The 27275-nt window shown below is 42.0% G+C and overlaps 2 protein-coding genes across 6 annotated transcripts in view; both read right to left on the minus strand.

The window, feature by feature from the left end:
- The window catches only part of lrrk1 (leucine-rich repeat kinase 1), a 73028-nt gene extending 57707 nt beyond the window's left edge, over nucleotides 1-15321 (minus strand). For both annotated transcript variants that reach the window (XM_041984588.1, XM_041984580.1), the window contains exons 1-2: nucleotides 15215-15321; nucleotides 11222-11341 (exon numbers count right to left, since the gene is read on the minus strand). In XM_041984588.1, the coding sequence (XP_041840522.1) occupies nucleotides 11222-11291 (70 nt within the window). In that variant the 5' untranslated portion in view covers nucleotides 11292-11341; nucleotides 15215-15321. The remainder of the gene's footprint in view (nucleotides 1-11221; nucleotides 11342-15214) is intronic.
- A 6565-nt stretch (nucleotides 15322-21886) lies between these two features.
- aldh1a3 (aldehyde dehydrogenase 1 family, member A3) overlaps nucleotides 21887-27275 on the minus strand; it is a 48910-nt gene continuing 43521 nt past the window's right edge. For all 4 annotated transcript variants that reach the window (XM_041992876.1, XM_041992867.1, XM_041992859.1 and 1 more), the window contains 2 exons: nucleotides 22410-22484; nucleotides 21887-22322 (listed from right to left, as the gene is read on the minus strand). In XM_041992876.1, coding sequence (XP_041848810.1) covers nucleotides 22253-22322; nucleotides 22410-22484 — 145 coding nt within the window. In that variant the 3' untranslated portion in view covers nucleotides 21887-22252. The remainder of the gene's footprint in view (nucleotides 22323-22409; nucleotides 22485-27275) is intronic.

A 27275-nucleotide genomic window follows, 5' to 3' on the forward strand; every position in this document is an offset into this window, starting at 1 on the left:
TGTATAAAAAGTGTCACGTTACCTAAACAAATGAGTTGTTTCCAATATTTTCTGCATCATGTGGTGTAATATTAATGATTAGCAAAGAAAACTGAACATGTCGCGTTTCTGTCAGAGGGGGTGGGGCTAATTTCAAAACTCAATATATCTGGACCACAAAGGCTCATGGGAAATGCAAATTCTGCTGAAATTGAACCTTTTTTGATTGCTGTGCTATAAATTTGAGTTCTGTGCTTTAATTCATGTGCTATGGTAACAATTAGACAATGTTAGAAAGTTCTGCCCTGTTCGAATTTTAAAGATGGTACCATGAGCGAAACAGACAGTACAGGAACAGAAATCAGCGCCAGCGACAGATTTACATATTTCATCAAGGTAATGAGGTGATGGTTACTGACACAACCTATGATCACCTTCTCTGTAGAGATGGGATTTATGGCTTCTTGAGGGGAGCCAGATCTTGAGGAGCCCTTCCTTTCAAAGAGCCATTCAAAAGACTGGCTTGTTCTCACAATATCTTACAAAATTTCACAATATATAAGAATGACAAAAAATCAAAATATGTACCTATAGCTGTGTCCCAATTCAGGGTCTACACACTTCGAAGTACGCAGACTACGTAGGCTACAGAGAGTCCTCCGTAGTCTACACACTTCGAAGTCTGCTTAACGTTGGTGAAATGGGACAGCCTACCTAGTCTACAAGAATTTCCCATAGCAACAACACAGGACGTTGAATCACTTAAACCTCTGAAATTACTCGTAGGAAACGTTAGTAGACGCTGAACACGGAGCGGCAACACCGACAGTAAAAAAAAAAAAAAAAAAAAAAAAAAGAAAAACACGGTTTGAGGCTTTGTTGTTTTCCAGCCGGTACACACTTCATTAACCCCTTAAAAGTAACTGAATATCAAATATTACCGAATTTTAATGTCACCATTTAACAAACATGCTTTAAATGTACTTGATTTTGTAACGTATATAATAAAGTGTAGTTAAAAAAACTACACTTAAATAAAACTTTATTTAAACTTAATACGACTCTTCTGAGGTTGCTGATTCGCCACCGTCCTGTGCGCAATGAATTGTGGGAGAAAAGAGGCCGTGAAGGATGCATCACCAGCATCCTTCGTTTGAGGCCAAACGAAGTGCGGATTCGAAGGGTGGATTCGGAGGGTCCTTCAAATTCTGTGAATTGGGACAGTACTTCGCGCACCGCGATGACGTATGTGGCCGACGAATCCGCACTTCGAAGTGTGCAGACCCTGAATTGGGACACACCAAATATGAAATCTACTACACATGATTAAAAAATTATTGGAAAAATATAGATAAAAAAGGATAAACCTGAGCAGTCAGTGCAAAGTCTAGTAAATGTTTTGAATAGAACTCACAGTATTTGTTTCCAAACAATTCTCTCTGTCCACAGATGCTTCACATGAATGGAACGTGTTGGACATCAGACTTCTATGATGTCACACGTTATTTATTTTATTTTCATTTTACTCAACTGTACTACTTCTTATTTACTTATTTATTCATTTATTTATTCATTCAGTCTTTTTTAGCTGAAAGGAGGGGGGGGGGTGGGCTTGGTGTGTGTGTGTGTGTGTGTATACGTGTGTGCGTGTGAGTGTGAAAGATTTCATTGAGTGTTTTTATTCTTATGTTTTTAATCATGTAAAGAACTTTGTGTTGCCTATGGCATGAAAAGCGCTTTATAAATAAAGTTTGATTTGATTTGATTTGATTTGATTTGATGAAGGCAGTGTCAAAAATTTGTATATAAAAAGAATGGCTCACAAATGAACGGCTCACAGCTGTGAATCGGTTCATTTAAAAGAGCCGTTCAAAAGAATCGATTCGTTCATGAACGTCACATCTCTACTTCTCTGTTCTGCTGATTGCTGTTCTGGACCCATAAGCTGTTGCAAAAATGCATCTAGAAATTATCATTAAGTGTGTGACAAAGTTCAATGAAATAAAGAAACTGGCATAAATCTCATTTCAGAGAATTACTACAAACAACTAAGGGGTGTAAAAAATGGGTTTAAGTAAATTCTAATGGTCGCCCTTGTTGATATAACAACATGTTTAGTAACAGCATTTATAAAAACTAGAATGGTTTAAGGCAACAGGGCCCGTTTCAGAAAGCGGGTTCAGCAAACTGAGTTAAAAGCGCAACTCTGAGCTGTCAAACTCTTTTATCTCGAGTGTTCCACTTATTAAACGTTTGTATCTCATTCATTTATTCAGGTTTATGTGGTGCATCACCCATGTGTGTGTGTTTTTAATATGCAGGTGCAACCCAGCAGCAAATGAAGATGAAACAGGTGAGGTATGATGTCATTGCTGATTTGTCTATTCTACCCAATCAAACAGCATTCGGGAGCTACAATCAACATGTGGTCCCATGTGACGGGTCAAACAAAATACTGATTTTAATGTACATAACAGGCAACTCTAACGCTCAGTGTACACTCAGGAGAGACTGGAGAGTCATGCACAGACCCAGGCCACTTTGCCTCCACATTACTGATGATGTGGGCTGCATCACATCTTCAAAGTACAGACGAGTAATTAGCTGCAGTAGCTGTAATGTGAAGTATCTGGGATTTTAAAGGCTTCTTTTTTTCTGCACATTAATGCTGTGGAAAGACTTCCTACTCACATAATCTCCTTCATCTGCTGAAGGAGCTGTGATAGGAACCTGAGTCCATCTATGCAGCCAATCACACCCGGAAACCCTAAAATATATCAATTAAATGATGTGTCCCAAACTTAAAATAAGTTCTTTATTGCTGAGACAAATACCTGCAATTCTGTGGATTTTTTCTTTTATATATCTTGTGGGTCTGTGACTTGGAAACACCACTAAAGTGTAGAGCAAACGTTTCAGTGCAAGAGGGACAGTTCTCACTGCCCGACAGACCGTTGTCTTTGAAATATGCTCAGCGTCACCGATCTTATAAAGAAAACCCCCAAGTGCAACAGAAAGAACCTGCTCTGAACTGAGAGCATGTCCACGATGTGTCAGATGAACAATATGAGGGCTGAGAATATTGTTCAGATACAAGATTGATTGTGCAGAAAAACGGTGACGCTCAAACAAACAATCATAAGGAAATGATAAAACATCCAAGCGGGTCTGATCACGATTTCCCGATGTAGATATCTGCGGAGTAATGTCAACTGGCTCTTCGATAAAAGGACTCGGCATATCTGACACTTCCTTCAGTCTGCAGCTGCAGCTAAAGAGGAGAAACTCCAGGTTAGTTGAAGGAAACCTGCCAGCGAGCAGGTTAGCTTCAGAGTTTCCACTAAAATTTCTAGTAAACTCAACTAATCTGGGATTAGTGTGGTATGTGTAAATGTGTCATGGTCGGTGCTCTGCTGAGCCTGCAATCCCTGAATCAAGCTCATCTGCTACACCTGGAGCTTCTATAGTTATCACACCATCCTCACCTGTTTCCCGCCCTACTTAAAACCTCTCCTGTTCATGCTTCCTTGCCAGGTGGTCAGCATTCTTGTCTAGATATCCAGCGTTCTCTCGTTTCCAGACTCCTGTTGTGTCCCTCGGGTGGCCTGACTCCCTGTCAGACCGTTTCCTGCCAAGTCCTTATCTGGATTTTGACCCCTGTTTTGGAATGACTACGGATTTTTGCCTGCCCCTGTTAAGTAGTCTGTTTCTTGCCTCTCTGTGTATGTCCCTTGCCTCACCTGCCTTACCACTACGCCTTTGGATTGTGGATCTTCACTGATTACATCTGGAGTATTTTCAGGATCCTGTGCCCTGCAGCGCCTCAGAAACCTCCCACCACTCTGTTGGACTGGATCCTGTTTCTCTCCTCCATTCCCCGCTTTCAATAAACCGTATTGTGTTCAAATCTCGATCACTGTGTGTGGCTGAAGTTCCAGGTCTTCTTGGAGACATCATTACATAAATGAATAAAACTAGAGATGTACAGAGGAGCCTGATCCCGAAGAGGTCTAAAAGTAATGACCAGTATTTTAAAATGAATTGTAAAATGGATAGAAGTGGAGAGATGCTAAAACTGGGGTGATATGGTGATGTTCCCTAAGGACTCTCCAAAGGGATTAATAAAGTATTTCTATTCTATTCTATTCTATTCTATTCTATTCTATTCTATGCTCTTTAATGAGAGCGAGTTAAAAGCTGTGCTGCAGCTTTCTGTACAGCCGGAAGACGGTTTAACTCTTTCTTTATTTAAACAAGTAAAAAGGCTGCTACAGTAGTCCAAACGGGAGGAAAAAAAAACATGGCGCAGCATCTCAAGTTAAGTCTTTGACACTGAAGTTCTCAGCTTTGCCGTTTCTCAGTTGAAACAAGCAGTTTCTCAAAAATGATTCATTTTACATCATTTTACCCTCATAATAACTGGGACTGCCCTGAAAACATCAAGCACGAAAACAAGCAAACTAAAATAGCAACAACAAAATAATAATAAAATAATAGCTTGGTGTTTTAGGGGTTAAATGAGATGAGGGGGTTTCTGGAGGAAGATCAGCTTCTTTAGGTCTGCGAGCAGGACTCAGTAGCATGATCTGTTTCATCTGTCTGAGCTGCTTTCTGACCAACTGACTGTCCATGAATAATTCAGGCTCGATCGCAGCTCTGAGGCTATCAGAGAAAACCTGGCGGAGGGGAGCCACATCACAGAAGCAGATCCCAGTCAGCATCATGGGAACGCTGGAAGAACAAAGAGCCCGGCACATCATCTGTCACTCAGACCAGAGTTTACATCAAGTGAATTCAAATCACATGCAGAACCAAAGTATACGAGGTCTCATTTCTGCCATGTTGGCAGGAGACTCAGACTCTGCTTAAATCTGAGTGCTGTTCCAGAAAATTTCCACAACTCAGCATGACACTGATGTGAATCATTTGTCTGGAAATCACTTGCAGCCAGCAGCAGAACCAGAGGAACCCAAACACACCAGACGATCCAGACGGTGATCCTGATCTCCCCAAAATCTAATCACTTGTTCCTTATTCCATTTCTGAGATTCCCTAAAAAATTTCATCAAAATCTGTCATAATCTTTGAGTTATGTTACTAACAGACGGACAGACAGCAGACGGACCGATGGACGGACGGACAGACAGGCGGCCAGACAGCAGACGGACGGACGAACAGACAGCAAATGGGTGGACAGACGGATGAATGGACAGACAGCAGATGGACAGATGGACGGATGGACAGACAGCAAATGGGTGGACAGACGGACGGATGGACAGACAGCAGATGGACGGACGGATGGACGGACAGCAGATGTACAGATGGACGGATGGACAGACAGCAAATGGGTGGACAGACGGACAGATGGACAGACAGCAGATGGACGGACGGATGGACGGACAGCAGATGTACAGATGGACGGATGGTCGGACAGCAGACGGACAGATGGACGGACATCATGCGTTGAGGGAAACTCTGGGTTTTCTGTTCCAGACAGAGGAGTAAGCCTAACTTTTTTTTTCTTTATAAATGCCACAGCTCTTCAAAATGCTGGCAACAGAACATTCTGGAAAGATGACAGCGTGTCGAGTTCTGAGGAAAGTCCACCACATGTCTGAAATCATAACTCAGTAAATAACCCAGTGTAGAGAACTACTGTTAGCTCCTCTCTCAGCCTCTCTGGATCCCAGCAGATGTGTCTCCTCACCATCCTCTTCCTCCTCCAGTTTTCCAAACTCACATTCAGACTGATGGAGATGTTGCTTCCTCTGTGGCGGCAGACAGCCCGTCAGCTGCTCCACTCAGAAACTGTGAACTTTCCACGACCAGATGAGCACATGATCAACAGCATACACAAACACCCCCCACACTAAAGTCTATAGCTGTGACACAGCACATACAACACTCTTCATCTCAGAGGGTAGAACAGCCCAACCAGGTTTCTATGGAAACAAAACAATGATGTCACTCTACAGTCTGACATCATTACCGTGTCAGTACAACAGGAAACAGCTGAAGAAGAGTCGGCATCAAGTCCTGGTCTGGTACCAACACCAGCTCCAGTGAAGGCGGGATGTTGTGCAAAACATGAACACAAACAGAAAACAATGATTAGCCGATTTTTTTCAACCTACATTCACCTCAATACGCAGCACCAGCGATGTCAGACTCATTCAGCTCAGCCTGGGGGGTATTCCAGAAAGGAGGTTGAACAAATCCCGTGATAAAGCCTGTGCTCAAGGTTGCTAAATCCTCAGCCCACCTTTACTCGTCTTAACCTGCACTGTCGGTCCCAAACACCCGCTATGAAGCAGCTATCACAGCCAGGTGTGTACATTCATGACAAACCTGTGAAAGGCCTCACCCTCGAAATCTCAATAAAAATGGCCAAATGGAGAGCGGCTTATTTTCACAGGCTGAGTTACAGGCCTAACTTAAAGCCTCGGACAAGTCAACGTGTATGTGGATGTTAAGATAAGATAAGATAAGACCCCCCAGGCATACCTGGGTCCTGGTGAGAACAAACTATTAAAACATTCGTCAGACTGGTAAGAAGTTCTCGTCTGCACCTTGGTGCACATATTTCATAGCCAGTAAGAAGACGGTGGAGGAGTGGAAGACACCCCTGTGGAGGAGCTGGCAGTGAACATCAACAGGTGCCACCTGATGATGGAGTGCATCCTGCTGGATGCATCATCAGAGCCGGGCCCATCCTCCTTTTGCATATTTAAATGGTTCTAACCCTGCCAACTGCTAAACATGTTCCAGCTGCCTGTGGGTCAGATGACTGAAAGGATCTCTGTAAAGTTCACCTCCAGCTCCAGATGGCGGGCCTGGAAACGGAATACTTAAAACTGAAGATAGAGGTAAGAAATCCAGGGAGAACAAGGTCAAAATGAACAGCCTGTCAGTGAATGATGCTGATTTAATGCTGAATTTGCTGATGCTGATTGGAGTAATGACATGTCTTTGCAAAATCCTGATCATGTCCTGTCAAATTTTTACAGAAAAGTGGACACATTACGTCAAAAATTTACTACTACCTGTAAAATGCACATTAAGCAAAATAAAGTACCTTGGGTAACTTATGAAATTTTGCAGCTTTTAAAACAGAAGGCCTCCTCTCTTAAAGCCTACAGATCACTAAAAATACCTGAGGCTACGGTTATTTTCATACGGTACAGAAACAAGTGTCATTTTGAATTGCGTAAAGCCAAACAGCTCTATTTTGAAAATCAAATTAATCTAACAGTCTCCAACCCAAGAACCTTATGGCAAACAATTAAGTTTATAACTGGTGAAAACAAAATTAAAAATACCAACAGTTTACAAATAACCATAAATGGTACTCTTCTCACTGATCATGGTAAAATTGCCAGTACTTTTAATGAGTATTTTATTGCATCTGTACAAGAATTGTCCTCCAAATTTACTGCTCCTCTATTTCTCCCATCAGTATCAGCTGCATCTCAACAATTCTCTTTTTCTGAAATCTCACAAAATGATTTAAATAATATTTTGTGTTCTTTAAATGTTTCCCATACCTGTGATGTAAATAACTTAAACATGACTTTTCTGAAAACTCATGCCAGTACTCTTATACCACTTTTTCACCATTTAGTTAATTTGTGTATTAGGCAATCAGTGTTTCCTGCCATGTGGAAAACAGCCCAGATCACCCCCATTTTTAAGTCTGATGATCCCACAAATGTTTCCAACTACCGTCCAATTGCAATTCTCCCAACTGTCTCTAAGTTACTTGAAAAAAACATTATATAATCAATTAATCAATTACCTTGAAAATAATAACCTGCTTAGTGACTGCTAACATGGTTTTTGACCCTCGAGGTCGACCATGTCGGCTTTGCTTCTTTTTACAGAGCAGATACGTGCGTCTCTAAACAAAGGTCATGTTACCGGAGTTATATACATAGATTTTCGAAAAGCTTTCGATACAGTTAATCATCAAATTTTGTTACATAAACTTCTTTCTTTTCATTTGTCTCAGTAACATCACAGCCACTAAGGTGTTCTATGGGTGTTCCACAGGGCAGCATTTTAGGTCCTTTACTGTTCCTTTTGTACATTAATGATCTTCCTCATGTGCTTAGTTTTTCCAATTCTCTGTTATATGCTGATGATACTGTTATTTTTCTGTGTGGCCCAAACACTGACACCATTAATCACAAACTTAACACAGATATGCAGCATTTGCATGACTCGTTGCAAGATAATCATTTAACACTTAATGTTAAGAAAACAGAATGCATGTACTTTTACTCATCTAGGAGACAGTTATCCACATCCAATCCCATCACCTTCTCCAACCACAAAGTCTCAGTTGTTTCCACTTACAAGTATTTGGGAGTCTCTCTTGACTTACATCTCACTTACTGTGAGCATGTCCAAACTCTAACCAGAAAGTTAAATCAAAAGTTATATGTTTATAGTAAAATTAGACCACATTTGTCTCACTCTGTCTCTAAAACATATCTTCATGCAATCATTATGTCTACTCTGTCGTATTGTCTGCCTGTTTGGTCACTTACAACAAATGAAATCCTTGAACCAGTAGCAAGACTCTATAATAGAGCTCACAAGATCCATAACAGGCTTCCAGGCTGGACTCACCATTGCTCTGCACTATCGTTGTCTAATGCTTTGACATTTCAGAACTATACATAAATAAATTGTATTATCAAATCTTGAATGGACACATCTCAGCAGCACTTACTGCGTTGGTACCAAAACGCAGCTCAAGGTCCGAACGCTCGCCTAGATCTGTTACAAATGGACTTTTGCCTTTACCGGCCTTTAGGAACTGCTATGGTCAGAGAGCTTTCTTTTATGTGCTCACTAAAGCCTGGAATGAGATCCCACAGCACATCAGGACCATAACATCACAAAGACTATTTAAAAGAATATTTGCTCGCCATCTAATGGACAGGTCCACTCAGGTGGCTCCATAGCCTCCGCCAAAGCTGCTTCTCTTGGCCTGTGTTTGTATGATTGTACTGTCTTGTCTTGGAATTTGTGATGTGTGTCTGGTTTGTATGTTCTGCAGAGCAGGAACCTGCTGAAAAACAGTTCTTAAACTGAGTCAGGCCCGATTGTTTTAATCTTTTCCTGTTTAATAAATAGAAATGAAATGAAATTATGACGTTGCATAACGAAGTGTTTCTCTTTTCAGGAAATGAGTATACAGCGGAATTTGCCAGACAATAATTTAAATCAGGGGTCTCCAACTTCAGTCCTCGTGAGCTACTGTCCTGCAGGTTTCAGATGTCTTCTACTACAACACACCTCTGCACAAGCCTGTTAACGACCCAATGATTTGAGTCAGGTGTGTTGCATCAGGGTAGAATCCAAAACCTGCAGGACAGTAGCTCACGAGGACCGGAGTTGGAGATCCCCGATTTAAATAAAAGACAATTTAAATATGCAGGGGTGGCCAACGTCGGGTCTAGAGAGCCCCAGTCCTGCAGGTTTTACATGCATCCCTGCACCGACACATCTGACTTAAACTAATGAGTCATTGTGCAGATCCTTATAGGCTGTTGGATCCATTTAATTTGAGTCAGGTGTGTGTGCAGGGATGCATGGAAAACCTGCAGGATTGTGGCTCTTGAGGACCGACGCTGGCCACTCCTGCAATATTGCCTGTTCATTTTGTTCAATTAAAGTGGTTCTGACAGCATTAAGTACATGTAATACCTGAACAGTGTTCATAACCCACACCTAATCTAATAATAATAATAATAATAATAATAATAATAATAATAATATATTGGAGGGAAAAAAAGCGATTTAAGAGGCAAACGACCATTGTAATATACCAGTAATGGCAGTGCTAGTAATCATGAGTGTGGTGATGGTTGATATACTTGGACTTGGACTGCAAAGCTTAGTCCAAACTTAAAACAGACCCTTGGAGCTTATTTTCCTAGCTTCTAAATTTAGCCTGACCAATCAGCAGGTGCTCAGACCAGAAGGTAGCTACTGGAACTAGCGCAGCTAGTGACCCCCTACCCAAATTAAATCAACAATAACTCCCCAATTATCAGGTCAATATTCATAATCTTGGTCTCAACGTATAGCTAAGACCTCACAGAATATAATCCCGGTGTCCGAAACACAGTGAACTCTCTGTTTGGCTACCTTCATCACTACATCATATCAACAAGATGGCCGTAAATGGTAGCAGATGAAATGCTGGCGCATGCCGCAGTATGGACGAGAACGCTGTGAAGAATGGTGGACAAATGACCACGAAAGCCAACATGTAAGCGAGCAGTGTTCATTTTACCGTCTGTGTGGATTATGTTCACAATGAATAAAAACTAAAGAAAGTTAAAAAATAATCCACATTTTTTCCACCATGAACTCAAACAGTTTAAGATGAACGTCAGCAGTAAAACACCTGAGCTCGACCTTCATCACCGTCGAACGGTTAGCTTCCTCTTCCTCATCCTCACCAACATATACTTTGGTCAGGACAGTAAACGCACCAGGCTCCTCCCCCTGACCCAGCGTTTAATCAGCTGCAGAACAGAGCAGTAAGTCAGAGGAGCTCATTGCTGAACATCAGAGAACATCCACAGTTCCACACCATGAAGTCCTCTGATCAGTGAACACACCATAAACATTTCCTCTAGCCCGAGTCACAACAGACTGGAATCAGCTGGTTTTTTCTCTTCATCAAACCTGATCAAACTTGTCTCTAAGAACCGTTTTAACGTCCAGGCGACCAAAAGAAAATGAAACTGCAGACTTCTTTAAAGTCGACGTCAGACTCCTCGAATGTAACTCTGGATCTCTCAGGCTGCATCTCTCATGTCCAACTGAATGAGGGGTTCTTGAAGTGGCTAATCAGTTTGGTAAACAGAAAGCAGCAATGATGATGATTACGATGAGGAGGAGGAGGGACAGTGGAAGTGCTCTAATGTGCTTTAACCTCTGGGAATAAATCAGAAAATAAAGCCTAGTTTCTCTGATTCAGGGGTCGGAAGTCAGTGTTGCATTCACCGCGGCCAGAGAAAATCAGTGCTTTGTTTGTCTGATGATGTGAATAAAAGTGAACAGTTCTTCAGAGCGAAGATCTGCTGTGGTCTAAAGTAAAACTGAGCTGACTGAAACCCTCACAGTTTCACTTCTCTTTGCTAAATTTAAGCGTCAGTGCAGCTGCTTTATCTGGAGCCGCCACCACAGAAGAAGAAGCAGACACTCCGGAGGTGCTACTCACTGCTGCTTTGCTCCATGTTGCTGGGAGTCTCTCCAGGATCCTGGGAAAGGCCGACGGACCAGTAGGACATTCCTACTGGGCTCAGTGGCTGGACCGACCACAATCAGAGAAGTCCAAACCCTGCACAGAAACACCAGGACCCAGGGACAGAAGACAGAGGTTTAGGTCAAAGAACTTCTTTCTGGTTCTGAAGATGAAGGATTTACTTTTCACAGATAATCACTTATTGATCATGTGATCAGAAGCAGCTACACCTGCACAGATTTAACCAATCATGCGGCTGCACGGCCAAACGGCCTGGATGTGGATCTCTGCTCCGAACAGGCAAGAGCCACTACAGGGAAATGGACCTGGACCATGTTACACAGACCTGGTCCATGTTGCACAGACCTGGTGCATGTTGCACAGACCTGGTCCATGTTACACAGACCTGGTCCATGTTGCACAGACCTGGTCCATGTTGCACAGACCTGGTCCATGTTACACAAACCTGGTCCATGTTACACAGACCTGGAGCAAGTTACACAGACCTGGTCCATGTTGCACAGACCTGGTCCATGTTACACAGACCTGGTCCATGTTGCACAGACCTGGTCCATGTTGCACAAACCTATACCAAGTTACACAGACCTGGTCCATGTTGCACAGACCTGGTCCATGTTGCACAGACCTGGTCCATGTTACACAGACCTGGTCCATGTTGCACAGACCTGGTCCACGTTACACAAACCTGGTCCATGTTGCACAGACCTGGTCCATGTTGCACAGACCTGGTCCATGTTGCATAGACCTGGTCCATGTTGCACAGACCTGGTCCATGTTACACAGACCTGGTCCATGTTGCACAGACCTGGTCCATGTTGCACAAACCTATACCAAGTTACACAGACCTGGTCCATGTTACACAGACCTGGTCCATGTTGCACAGACCTGGTCCATGTTGCACAAACCTATACCAAGTTACACAGACTTGGTCTACATTTTACAAACCTGTAACATGTTTCACAGACCTGGACCACGTTGCACAGACCTGGACTATGTTACGCAGACCTGGAGCAAGTTATGCAGACCTGGACCACATTACAAAGACCTGGTTTAGGTTTCACTGAACTGGACTAAGTTACACAGACCTGGACTATGTTACGCAGACCTGGAGCAAGTTATGCAGACCTGGACCAAGACCTGGACGCAGACCTGGACCAAGTTACACAGACCTGGACCACGTCACACAGACCTGGGCCATGTTACGCAAACCTGGACCACGTTACAAAGACCTGGTTTAGGTTTCACTAAACTGGACTAAGTTACACAGACCTGGACTATGTTACGCAGACCTGGAGCAAGTTACGCAGATCTGGACTAAGTTACGCAGACCTGGACTACGTTATGTGGACCTGGACCACACTATGCAGACCTGGAACACGTTACACGGACTTGGAACACATCACACAGGCCTCGGAATATGTTTCACAGTCCTGGTCCACTTCCCACAGACCTGGTCCATGTTGCACAGACCTGGTCCACTTCCCACAGACCTGGTCCATGTTGCACAGACCTGGTCCACGTTACACAGACCTGGACCAAGTTACACAGACTTGGTCTGCGTTTTACAAACCTGTAACATGTTACACGTTACGTTCTGATTGGTCAAACAGATGGACCTGACTGCTGCAGGAAAACCCTGCTCCAGGGTCAGGGAGCCATCATGGCTGCCAGGTGAAATCCTCCAATAAACTGAAGATGGGAAGTCTTCCAAGGAGTCTGCAGAGCTCTCCTAGAGCAGCAGACGGCAGCATTCATCACATCCTTACAGCTCGGAAAACAAACAAAACACTAAGGCCCTGATCTATTAACGCTTTGCGTGTACTAAAACAGGTGCAGACGGCTTTGCTCCGCTAAAATCGGCCCAAGCTTATCTATCAAAGCCGCAAACATGGAACTGCGTCAGTTATCCTGGCAAAACTGCGCCGCTCTCCACTTTGCGTTTCTGAAGCTACTGCATATGCATTATGGGCGTTCCGGCCAGAAAGTGCACATTAGTGGGAGGAGACTATGCAAATAAATCTGGTTTGCGCAGCAGTGGGATTCATGTAGGCCGCAAATAGGTTGCGGTGTTTATGTTTGCTCTAAAAATAGCGTTTCTGAAAAGCAGGTGCTAATTGGCACAACAGTATACGCGCAATGGCTGCAGTAATAGGCACAGACACCATGAAAGGCGACTAAGATAATGCATTTTTTTCTATTATATTAATATATTTAGAATGCCAGAGAAGAGGATTGTGGAGACGATCCAGCGTTGCAATATTAGAATTGCTGGATAAGTTTAAAGACTTTATCATGCCTGTCTTTTATTATTATTATTATTATTATTATTATTATTATTATTATTTCTTTATAGCTTTTAAACCTTTATTATTTCTTATTTGTTCCTTGCATGTTTTTATATGTACAATACCTTGGTTCCTAAAGGTTGTTGTTAGTGTGTCTTATAAATAAATAGAACTTGAATATGAAACTATATTGCAGCATTTCTGGTGACATTTAGATTTTTTTCCTCGACTTCCGCAATATTTTTATTTGTCTCCTTTATTTGTCTCAACTTCTATCGGATAAAAGTTAATTTTGCGTTTGCGGTTTCCTTGCTCTCCAGAACCTTACATGACAGAGCAAACAGCGCCGCTAAATCCTCATTTAAATACTGCTGTTTGCTCCGCAAATGATAACAGGAGCAGTCTTAATAGATCAGGCGCTAATCGTAGAAACATAACCAGAGCAAAACTGCGCAGCAAATGTTAAATAGCGCAGCAGTTTTGCCCTCGTCATAACTCAGCCCCTAAGTCCTTTACAAAAACAGTCTGTCGTCTACACCTGCTTAATCAAAGTCCGGATTAGACTGTAGAAAAGTGACATTTTTAACATGATGACCTCAGATGAGAAAACCAAGAGGGGAAGATTCTTCCTGCTCTACAGCATTCACACACAATCAGATTTCTAACTTCCAAAAATGTCCGAGGAATGTTTTCAACACCTTGTTGACACCAAGAATTAAGGCAGTTCTGGGGAAAAGGGGTCAAACCCAGTACTAGCAAGGTGGAGCTGATAAAGACCGAGGACATTATCAGAGTCACAGTGTAGCAGGGACCAGAACCTGAACTCTTCTGATAAAATGTCCCCTCAGGGAAGTTCCCGCAACAGAATTCCTCTTCTTAACTTCCTGCATCAGTCTGCACCACAGTACACCTGACATACACCTGAGTTTACCTGTTTTAGCTGAAGCAGGAAGGAAAACCTCCAGCAGAACCAGAACCAGGAAGGATGGCATCTGTCTGGACCTGCATAATATGGTCTCATTTGATCAGTGGACCCTGAATCCAGTCTGTGTCTAATACGACAGTTTGTGGTATAAACAAACATCGTATCATCACACACGGATTTGATCATACCTCGATCTTCTAGAGTCTTTCAAACACGGGTTGGAAAGAGGAGATATTAGATTTGAACAAAAATGCTATAAAGTCATCACGTTTCCATGAAGATCTGCTCCTCCTCACAGATCTGCTCATTATTCCAGTGAAATCTGGTGTTTTCTTCTGGTGTCTGACTGCACTCATTTCCTCCTCCTTCTGTCGGCCTCTCTTTTTCTTTAATTTCACACAGAAAATTATTCATACTTCGTAATAACGGAGTATTTAAAAACACAGTTATTTCTGGACCAGACCCGACCCGGAACCGGGTCAGAAAATAAGTATTACGGTCTAAAAAGAAGGTTAAAAGTTTAAGAAATGTTAGGCTGAGTTTCAGATTTAAACCGTTCATCTTCTTGAACTTTTCTCTGAACCATCAGAGCCAAACTTGAGCTCAGACAGTAAAAATACTGGTTGTTTTTCATCCTCAGGAATGACAGCGTCATATACTGAGCACGAGCGCTGAGTGCGCGCGCGGCCGCTGCAACGCGAGCCTGTCTGCGTGACGGTCAGGTATGAAACCGCTCACCTGCTGGTTCGGGGGTCCAGAGTCCATTCCGCCCAGATTTCACGGTTTTAGTGCCACACACACACTTCCTGATCCAAGTCTGCGACCCGGGCACGCGCTGAACAACATTACCACTTCCGCTTATCCTTCCAAAGTAAGACCGCTCACGCATTATTAAACCAGAACTTCCGTTTTTTTTGTTTTTTTTTTAAGAATAGTTGGATAGAATAGATAGAAATGACTTTAAAGGTTAAAGTTAAAAACATCCAACCCGCAGCCAAAACAACTGGGACTCTGTGTAAAATGTAAATAAATACAGAATTCAATGATATTTCAGTGATGCAGCCATCATGCCTACAGTACAAGCCTGTGGGGGCACTCTGTGATCTGGGGTTGCAGCAGTTGGTCAGGTCTTGGTTCAGGCCTAGGTTCAGGTTCCAGGTTCAGCAACATTATGTGTCCAAAGAACAAGGTCAGCTGACTACTTGAATATACTGAATGAGCAGGTTATTCCATCTTCCCCGATGGAACGGCCATATTCCAAGATGACAATGCAGGATTCATGGGACTGAAACTGTGAAAGAGTGGTTCAGGGAACAGGAGACATAATTTTGACACATGGATTGGCCACCACAGAATCCAGACCTGTAGCCCATGGAGAATCTTTGGGATGTCCTGGAGAAGGCTTTACGCTGTGGTCAGTCTTGGAGAAAACTTAATGCAACACTGGATGGAAATAAATCTTGTGACACTGCAGAAGCGAATGCTGCTGGAAAGAGATAGGGGTCAACCCAAAAAATTAGTGTTACCATTTTTCCGGTGGCAACTTTTTTTTTATTAAATTGGAATCTGATGGCCTCAACACATCTGTACACAGCTGGAACAGGATAACGAAAAGCTGGAAAAGTAATTCGTGCAAACAAAAAACAACTGGAGGAGCATTTGACAACTAATTAGGTTGATTGGCAACAGGTCAGTAACATGACTGGGTTATAAAAAGGGCATTGCAGAGAGGCAGAGTCTCTCAGATGGAAAGCTGGACAGAGGTTCACCAATCTGAGACAAACTGGCTCTAAAAGTTGTGGAACATAAAGTTCCTCAACATAAAGTTATGTAGACTTTGAAGATGCCATCTACAGTGTATAATATCATCAAAAGGTTGAGAAAATCAGGAGGAAGGTCTTTAATGCAGTGCAGCTTGAGGGCCCCAAGATCACCAGCCTTTAAGTTTTTACCCTTGGCCTTATTCCATGCACACAGAGATTCCTCCTGTTTCTTTGAGTCTTTTTATTTCAATTTTAACTGTGGTTGTTCAAAATTATAATGAAACAACATATTTTAGTAAAACCTAGAACATCCATGATTTTATTGATTATAATTCTTTATATGTAGGTGCTGATCAGTCGTCACGATGTCGCCTGCAGGCTGCACTGAATGCAGCAGCTGTCTGACAGGATACATCACACCTGAACTGGTGTCTGGTTGAGTAGCAGATGTTGGTTTTTATCATGCAAACATTGTTTTTATTTAATCCATTTATTTGATGTTCTTATATTTATTTTAACTCATATTTAATTCTGTTTTACAGATTATTTAGTGTTTTAAATTCATTCAGCTTGTGCAGCACCAGTGACAGTAGATATTATTATATAAATAAGAATGATGAATAAAAGCTACAAGGCTCATAAAATGCATGAGTGAATGTGGTTTCTGCTGCAGGGTAAAAAACTGGAAATGACTCTGTGACTGATTTGTAGTTTGCATTTATTTTCATACATGAGAGGAAATGATCCTAACACAGCAACCAATAAACAATATTCAAACATTCAGTCACAGTTTGTTGATGAAATGCAGATTTTACAGTTCATCCAAACACATCATACTTCAGAGGAACATCTGTCCCGTCTCTGGGAGGGAAACTGGAGTCTGGAGTGTAATTCTGTTGTAATCCAGATTATCAGATGTTAGTTGAGTTACTCTGCCTGTCTAGAAAGATGTGAAATGGTAAAACCTGAAACAGTAATGGGAAAACAAACACTTATTTTTGTTACGAACTTCCAGACCAGCGGTAGAGATGGATCAGGTATTTCTGCACATTTCTAGTGAAGTAGACCTGGAAAAGTTATCCCAACCAAACGGTGGAGGAGGCAGTTAAAGGGTTAACTAAATTTAAAGAATATTTAGCTTCTTGTGGGTTGTTTCTGTGGCGTGCGTGGATGGTGAATGATGCTGAGTCTGTTCATAAATTCTCATATTTCCTGGTGGATTATTGGACGCTCTCTGACGCTGCTCAGGGTGTCAGTCACAGATCGGTGTGTTACAGAGTGTGTTTAAAAGTGACGTCTAGACACTTGTCCTATCTTCATGCTTGGTGACTACATAAACGTGACATGTTGTAGGTTTGTGACAAGACATAAACACCATGGGCTGGATTTATCTAATCCAGGCTAAAAACAGAGAAACTATCAGCTTCTGGTCCAACTGGTTCACCATAACCAGACCATCCAGGTACCAGCTCGGCATCTTGAGGCAGACGCTTGTCTCACCAGGTCAGGGTTCGTGTTACGCCTCACTGCTGGTGACCTCTGAGGTAAAGGTCATACAGGATGAATGTACTGGATCCAGACTGGGATGCAGATTACATATCTCCAGTACCGGCGCCTGGACAGAGAACCAGGGTGGGCAATTGATCGTTGTGGGCGGGCCCCATTTATCAAATGAATTTTGACTTTATAAGAAGACAAATTCGAGTTAAATAATTCAATATCTGACCAATGTCTAAGCAGACCAGGCATAGAATACAATAAAAAAATATATAAAAAACAAAGACAAAGTTTTTTTCCTCCACTATTAAAAAAAGAACCTTTGCAGACACTTAAAATCGGATCCAGAAGGTATCAGATGTAACAGGACAGATTTAACAGAAAATTGAACAATTAATTTATGGATAACAAAGTCAGTCCAGTCATTTCAACCAATAATCAGGCTTCAAAGTAAATAAATGTCAGAAGATCATGAAAAAACCTCAACAGTGACATGAAAGACATCCGGATCCATGGATCAAATTTGACACAAAACAACATAAACGCTCAGCCCAGCGCAGATGTTTCCATCAGGCTGTAGCCACTCAACAAACTTCCACATCCCAGCCAAAGAGGAGCTGTAGCAGAACTCTCACTTACTAACCTGCACAAGTTTATATAAGCTTTTCGTAGAGAAAATCAACTAGAGCTCAACCAAACTGATCCTGGTTCATTTTGTGCAGCTTCAACTTTGTAAAACATCAGGAAACACCTGCAGTAGACAGAAACCGTTTAGAAGTTTATTCAATAAATTACCAATAAATCATATCAATCTCATTTTACAGTCTAAACACAAGCAGCCAAAACAGTAAAACAGCAAGACACTTGATGCTGTTCCTGATTACATCAAACCTCTGTCTGCACTTGTAATTAATCCGTTAAAGCACTACGTTACAACAACACACTTCCTCTGTTTCCTCTGGACATAAAGTCATTGTCAGGTGTGCGTGTTATGTTGACTTGATGCTGAGAGGGAAATGCAGACTAGAAACATCAAAAGAAAATGAGCAAAATGGCTTTAACAAACTGTGCTTGCTCTCGGATCATCCCTTTTTGCGAGGTAATGCAAAAGTACTGCGGGGAAATGCAAATTTTCAATATTTTGCCCTCCAAAGTCTATATAACTTATTTAAGATCATTATTACTAACAACTAGATTTAAATTAAGTTAAATCCACTAGATACATTCTATTAAAACCAATAAAAACAATAGAGGCACAGAACACAGCCCACTTGGACTCAGTGTTCCCCACCTCACACGGGACAAGGTTGAATCTCTGCCGGAGATGGGAGTTGAAACTCTTTCAGGGGACTCCTCCAGAGGTTCCCAGCAGACCCTCACAACACACTTGGGTCTGCCAGGCCTGACTGGCATCCTCCCCCACCATCTGAGGCAACTTACCACCAGGCGGTGATCAGTTAACAGCTCCGCTTCTCTCTTCACCCGAGTGTCCAAGACGTGTGGCCACAAGTTCGATGATACGACTACAAAGTCGATCATCAAACTGAAGCCTAGAGTGTCCTGGTGCCAAATGCACATGTGGACACTCTTATGCCTGAACATGGTTTTCGTTATGGACAATCCATGACAAGCACAGAAGTCCTATAATGAAACACCAGTCAAATTCAGATCAGAGGGGCCGTTCCTCCCAATCACCCCCCTCCAGGTCCCACTGACATTGCCCACATGGACATTGAAGTCCCCCTGCAAAATGAGGGAGTCCTTGGAAGGAGTGCTCTCCAACAATCCTTCCAAGGACTCCAAAAAGGGTGGGTACTCTGAGCCTCCCACGGGAGGAGGTGCCCATGTCACCCCATGCCATGGGGCAAAAAGCTCCCAACAGAATTCTGTAGCAGCTAGAATTTTTGGGACGCACAAACCCCTCCACCACGGTAAGGTGGCAGCTCAGGGAGGGCAAATAACACAAACTTTAATATATCTCTATATTGCAAATGTCATTAATTGGCATAATAAAGATTTTTGGACTTTTAGGTACCCCACATGTAATATTCTTCTGTCTGGATTTAAACTGATTTATTTGTATAAATTGCTGCATGAGCTGTAGTTCAGTCTGAGCTGGCAGCTGAGGATGTGTGTGAGGAAGAGGGTGAGGAAGAGTGAGTGTGGCACAATGACCACCAACACTGTGGTATTCATGCAGACTCCACAATCCCAGCATGGTTCTGGAGACACAGTCAGGCTGCACAACGCCTCTTCTGTTCCATGTCAACCAGTGAAGGTGAGTTACAGTATAGTCAGATTATTCTTTAAATGAAAGAACATCAGCAGAAAAACTCAGAAAACACTTTAATACTGTTTGGATGCCGCTTATATATTTCCTGGAATTGAAGCTAATATAAACTTGAACCAGATTCTATAGGTTCTGTATTCACTTGGTATCTGTACCAAATCTTAAAGTTTCACAGACCACTATCAGACAGGAATAATCTTAATAGATCTGTGTTCTTTGCATTCCCTTTTCTTCCACAGTACTTAGTTTTCCACCACTGCTCTAACAGCCAGGAGCTGCACAATCCTTCCAGATTTCCTCCACATCAGTAGGAAAGCAATAGGACTCGCTTCTCTTCTGTTCTGACATGAACAGAAACCGTGGAGGAGGGTCTGCTTCCTGTATTTTCCCAGATTCATGTTGAAGTTGGTTCAGAAAAGAGACGTCTTGGTTTCATATAAGATGTTTCCTGAATTTAATACAAATAACTAAATATATTGAAATTAAAAAAAGCTGGAGAATCTTAACACAAAGAACCCAAAGTGAATGTTTTCAGATGAACATCCACAATGACCTGAATCTTGTCCAGAGAAGCATTTCTGAGATTTAAAGCTAAACTGTCTGTGTAAAGTACCCATTCTGTTTCAATGTTTCTGCATCACTTCCTGAAACTACGCAGACGCGTTAAGCATGTTTTTAAAAAAAATAAATAAATAAATAAAAAAACCCTAAAAGGAATTTGTGTTAACCTGTCATTAACGTGTGAACTTTGACAACCCTAATAATAATAAAGGATAATATTTAAGAGTCAGGGAAAGCCTCATATCCTTCAAGCTCCATCATTCTGCTGTCATGATGCTGAACAGGTTAACATAAAAACAGCAAAACAAACGTTTATCTGTAAACATACATTAGAAAAGAAAAAAGCTTGAAATGACGACAGATTGTGCACGTCTTAAAGGAAATGCTTCTCTGTAAATGTTGAAGTCAGGATGTTAAAGCAGGTCCTGGGAGAACACAGAGCATTTCAGGGAAGAGAACTCGGATCAATAACCCACAGGATCAGCAGTGAGAGACAACCTGAGCTTTCTGGAAGCATCTGTCTGAGCTGAGGAGGAGGTTACTCTTCATCATCCCGTCATCAGCAGAGAAAAATCAATCACGATGTCTGAGCAGGACTGACTGTTCCACACATCCACCATCTTCTGAAGGACGCCTTCACAGATCATCTCTGGCTTCCTAAAAATAATCCGTTTTTGGTAACTTTAAAAAAACTTGATTCATTAAAACTGATGGAATTATATTCAGTAACACGGCTGCCCGTCATGCTTCTTTATCCCAGCTGCTCTGCACAGATTAGACATACACCAACTCACATCTGTCTCAGATTATATCCAGTGAACATGAAAAAATACAGAGATTAAAACCTGTTAATAACGTATTTTAATAAAATATCAGTTTTACAAACTGCCTTGATTAGATTGGATATGCATTTTTAGTTTAAAAAAAGAAAGACTAAAACAAAGAACAGTGAAACATGGTGGTGGCAGGATAATGCTGTGGGCACTGGAAAGAACTGAGGAAATTATGGAGATAAATACTGACATTAACCCTTAAAACTCAACTAGATCTCGAGCGCTATCACTTCTGTCGTCGCCAGTGTCAGACGTTTCTGATGCACGGTGGCACCACAAAGCAGCTGAGCTGGAGTTGGTTTAGTGAGGATAGCAGGTAAATAGTAGCAGGAATAACTGGAAATGAGGAAAAAGTGGAAACATGGAAATAGTTTCTGTTGTGTGTTTGTTTCAATAACAATATTTTTTCTCCTAAAAGCCAAGACTTGAGAGAACGATGAGATGAGAAAAGGTTTGGTCACTGTTGATCTGTGTGTTATTTCTACAAAGTTCTGTTAGTAATAAATTCTGCTTTCTTCTTCTGGTCGACCTTTATGCTGCTACATCTATTCATACATTCATTTTACATCATTTTACCCCCTAATCAGACAGCTGGAAACATCACGTCTGATGCTGACTGGGATTAAAAGTTTTAAGCTCTTACAGGCTGATTTACTTTAGAAAACAAACAAAAATAGCAAAAGAAAAAAAAGGTTGAAGTTTTAAGGGTTAATTAGGCAGTACATAAGTAAACAATTTATTATGTAAAAGGTGTAGAAAAAGTAAGACAGACAGTGGAACATGTCTGAGGACAGCAGTAGGTTGTCTCTGTGATGGACATTCCTTGTTCTTCTCATGTGGTTTCTGTCAGCTTGAAGGTCACAGTTTTCACCTCAGAGTACTCGGCCAGAGCATACTCCCCCCTGGGAGGGACAGAGACAGCAGATGAGACACAGAACACATCCTCAACAGGTACGACACTGATGGTAAGAAACACTGATGGTGCTTACAGCTCTCGGCCATTTCCTGACATCTTGTATCCTCCAAAGGGAGTCTGAGCATGAAGGGCGTTGTAGCAGTTTATCCTTCGGGCAGAGACGGAGAGAGACTGGTTTACATCTGCTGTGAGTCATTTCTCACAAACCATCCACCCATCCATCGTCTATCCATCCATCCATCCATCATCCATCCATCCATCCATCCATCCATCCATCCATCCATCCACCCATCCATCCGTCCATCCATCATCTGTCCATCCATCCACCCATCATCCATCCATTCATCCATCCATCCATCCACCCATCATCCATCCATCCATCCATCCATCCGTCCATCCATCCATCCATCCATCAATCCATCCACCCATCATCCATCCATCCATCCATCCATCCATCCATCCATCCATCCATCAATCATCTGTCCATCCATCCATCCATCCATCCATCAATCCATCATCCATCCATCCGTCCATCCATCCATCCATCCGTCCATCCATCCATCCACCCATCATCCGTCCATCCATCATCTGTCCATCCATCCACCCATCATCCATCCATTCATCCATCCATCCACCCATCATCCATCCATCCATCCATCCATCCATCCATCCATCCATCCATCAATCCATCCACCCATCATCCATCCATCCATCCATCCGTCCATCAATCATCTGTCCATCCATCCATCCATCCATCCATCCATCCATCCATCCATCCATCAATCCATCATCCATCCATCCATCCATCCATCCATCCACCCATCATCCGTCCATCCATCCATCCATCCATCCATCCATCCGTCCATCCACCCATCCATCCATCATCCATCCGTCCATCCATCCATCCATCCATCCATCCATCCATCCATCCATCCACCCATCATCCATCCATCCATCCATTCATCCACGTGAGTGTGTGTTGGAGACACAATCATTTCTTTTCTTAGTATTTGACCCCCCTGATGAAGTTTGCCCACTCTTTACAGGTAAAGTAATAAAGTAGATAGAGAAATGTTGGATCCGTGACACAGAAACTCCTCCGACCTGAATCCAAGCCAGAACTAGTGGATTATTTTCAAAAACACAGGTGGACCACCAGAATCAAGGCTTTGTTACGTCATCTGTGTGTATTAAACCAAATTTTAAAGGAGCGGGTCTTGTCAGGTTCTCAGTGCTTTAAAAGGCGTTTAAATTGCTGTGTTTGTGGTGGTGGTGGTGGTGTGTGTGTAATGCACTTCTGCATGTTTACATCATTTACATCAACACTGAAAAGTATCATCAACTGTTTGTTTTTAAAAATTTAACATCTAATGACCACTTCAGTTGTAATAATCAGCACACTTTTATTTAAAAAAATAAAAAGATTTCTCATTTGTGCCCTCTTTTCCTGGTCAGTGTCCCTGCCTGACGGCCTCATCAAAAATTGTTAGACCCACCCCTGCATATAAATCCTTTCTATTAACTGTCAACCACCTGGTTGGAGAAGGTCCTGCTATGATTTGTATTTCAGAACACATTCATAGTTTCCCTTCACCACAGTCATGCTCCTAAAAATGAAACCACTGGTTTAGATCCCAAATTTTCACTTTCACTATAGATATCTCAATCTAATCCATCTGGCTGTTTAACCAGCAGATTTCACAGGTGTGGCTCCTGCAAACCTCAATAATGATAAACGATAAACAAACAAGAGAGATGATGCTGGGGCAGAAAAGCCGATCTGCTGATCACCAACAGTCACGTCAGGATTCAGGGAGCAACAAGAGAGGAAGGTGGAGAGGAGGCATCACAGACAGAAGAAAACAGGAACATGGAGTTAAGAACGTTTCCTCTATTAAACATTAGGTCAAAGATGAAACAGGAAGACCCAGAGCAGCCAGAAAGTAATGAAGCCCTGTTACATCCCCTCAAACGCATCACACATGTGCAGTCAGCAGATGGCGCTGTTAGACTGGATCATGTTTTCAAACAGTGAGCCAATTTCACGCCTGATGTATCAAAGTGATTCAGTGTTTCATGAGGCTTCAGTTTCACTTTCAGTAGTTTGACGTCTTTAATGATGAAAGTAAAGTCAGACACAACTGATTATCCACAGCAGCAATATAAAAACACTACCAACAGGAAGTGACATTACCATGATCCAGCAAGCGTCAACTAAAAACCTAAGATCTATAAACACAGGGAACTAATTACTAAATCAGCAGCAGGTGAGGCAATCAGCAAAAGAAATGTGATGTGTCGACATCAGTGGAGCCTGGCACACTACATCATGGCTCAATCATTGTTTTAGCACAGCTGACATGCAGCATTAGAAAATAATGGTGCTTGTCATGAAATTAGAATATCAAGAAAAAGTTGATTTATTTAAGTAATTCCATTCAAAAAGTGAAACTTGTATAATGTAGACATTCATTCCTCACAGACTGACATATTTCAAATGTTTATTTCTTTTCATTTTGATGATTATAACTGGCAACTAATGAAAACCCCAAATTCAAATTACTTAAGACCAATACAAAAAAATCTAGAAATGTTGGCTAGCTGAAAAGTATGAACATGAAAAGTAAGATAATGTACAGCATTCAGTACTTAGTTGGGGCTCCTTTTAACTGAATTCCTGCAGCATGCGGCGTGGCATGGAGTCCATCAGTCTGTGGCTCTGCTCCGGTGTTATGAGAGCCCAGGTTGCTCTGATAGTGGCCTTCAGCTCTTCTGCATTGTTGGTTCTGGCGTATCGCATCTTCCTCTTCACAATACCCCATAGATGTTCTACGGGGTTCAGGTCAGGCCAGTTTGCTGGCCAGTTAAGAACATTTCCTTTCATCAGAGAACATAACGTTGGACCACTCAGCAGCAGTCCAGTCCTTTTTGTCTTTAGTCCAGACGAGATGTTTCCGTCTCTTGTTCCAGAGTGGCTTGACACCAGGAACACGACAGCTGAAACCACGTCTTGATATGTCTGTACTGGTGGTTCCTGAAGCTCTGACTCCAGCTGCAGTCCACTCTTTGTGAATCTCCCCCACATTTTTGAATGGGTTTGGTTCCACAATCCTCTCCAGGGTGCGGTTATCCCTATTGCTTGTACACTTTTTTCTACACATCCTTCCCTTCGCCTCTTTATTAATGTGCTTGGACACAGAGCTCTGTGAACAGCCAGCCTGTTTAGCAACAACCTTTTGTGTCTTCCCTCCTTGTGCAAGGTGTCAATGGTCGTTTTTTTGACAACTGTCAGGTCAGCAGTCTTCCCCATGATTGTGTAGCCAACAGAACTAGACTGACACCATTTAAAGGCCTTTGCAGGTGTTTTGAATTAATTAGCTGATTAGAGTGTGGCACCAGGTGTCTTCAATATTGAACCTTTCCAGAATATTCAAATTATCTGGGATACTCAATTTGGGGTTTTCATTAGTTGTCAGTTATAAACATAAAAATTAGAAAGAAATAAACATTTGAAATATGTCAGTCTGTGAGGAATGAATGTCTACATTATACAAGTTTCACTTTTTAAATGGAATTACTGAAATAAATCAACTTTTTTATGATATTCTAATTTTATGACGAGCACCAGTATGTGTCTTGATTGTGGGTTAGGAGTAACACACACCCTTTGCTTTTAGAATAAATGTTGAAGAACTAGCATCAGTAGCTAATAGTGGCGGTGCTTCTAACAGTGTGTCGTGGGTGGCACTGTGGGGTGTCACTCTGGCCATAGGGCTGTTAATAAAAGAGGAAGTGGCACTTCACCAGGCAGCACCAGTTTCCTGTTGAGTGGCCAGGGTGTTGCTCGACCCCGTCAGTCTTTGGTATACTTTGACCTTAGCAGCGATTGGGTAAATATGGCTTTAATATGTTCAGTTTTATAAATCCTGGATGAGTTTTTTAAATATTTTGTATGGCAGGGTTGGGGTCTGATAGACGATGATCCACGGAATGAGTGTGCGACGGGGCATGGGAATTCGACCAGCGGGTATGATGTGTCTTTTTTTAGAGATCAAATTCAAATGTTTTGGTTGTAGTAACTTTGTGCTATTGTTTGCAGTTTTCGGGTACAGCCACCTGCTGTCCTTTTTAGACTTATAAGATTTTGTTTTGTATTCCAAGTCTGTCCACTTCTGGTCCTTTTCTCTTTTATGTTGTGACAGTTGTAAGAGCGGAGTGACTGTAACACCTTCCCCTCAAATGATCTATGTCCTCCTGGCAGTGGCTACTCAGAAGTGTTTACACCTGATCTTGTTGTTGGCATGAAATCTATGCAGTGTTTATTTGCAGTGGTTTGGTGTGCAATCAATCGAGGTTTAATTGGGCACCATCATCGGGTGGCATGTATTTGAGTGGATTATCTGTAAGTAAACTAGCTCTGATAAGGATGGCAAGTGGCGAAAACAGGGGAGTGCCTCCTTATTTGTCCTAGGAATATATTAAAACTTGATTTCTGTTTCATCTCTATGTGCTTTTTCAGTGATTACCCTTTGTAACAAGTGCTACTACTGCAAAATTAGACTGGCCAACTCTCACCAAAGAGGACTTCTTGGATTACTGTAATAACACAGACACATATTTAAGTAATGTTCATTTGCCTAAAGAAGCCTTTTTGTGTAGGGATCTCAGATTGAGTAGCATGAACGTGACTGTTCCATGCATGATGAAGCAGTGACTGCTATGTTTGATGGTGGCAAACCTTTTCACAAACATAAATGTGATACGAAGTACAACAAGTACAACTGTGCTCATCACTTACTCCACATGCTGCTGCAATGCTTATCCAGCGTCTTGTCACATCCTGCATTGACTACTCACTCCTCCTCGGTCTTCCTAATAAATTACTTAAAAAAACTGCAGCATCTCCAGAACTCTGCTGCTCGCATCCTGACCCGCACTT

Source organism: Melanotaenia boesemani, chromosome 1, assembly GCF_017639745.1.
Source record: "Melanotaenia boesemani isolate fMelBoe1 chromosome 1, fMelBoe1.pri, whole genome shotgun sequence".
NCBI lineage: Eukaryota > Metazoa > Chordata > Actinopteri > Atheriniformes > Melanotaeniidae > Melanotaenia > Melanotaenia boesemani.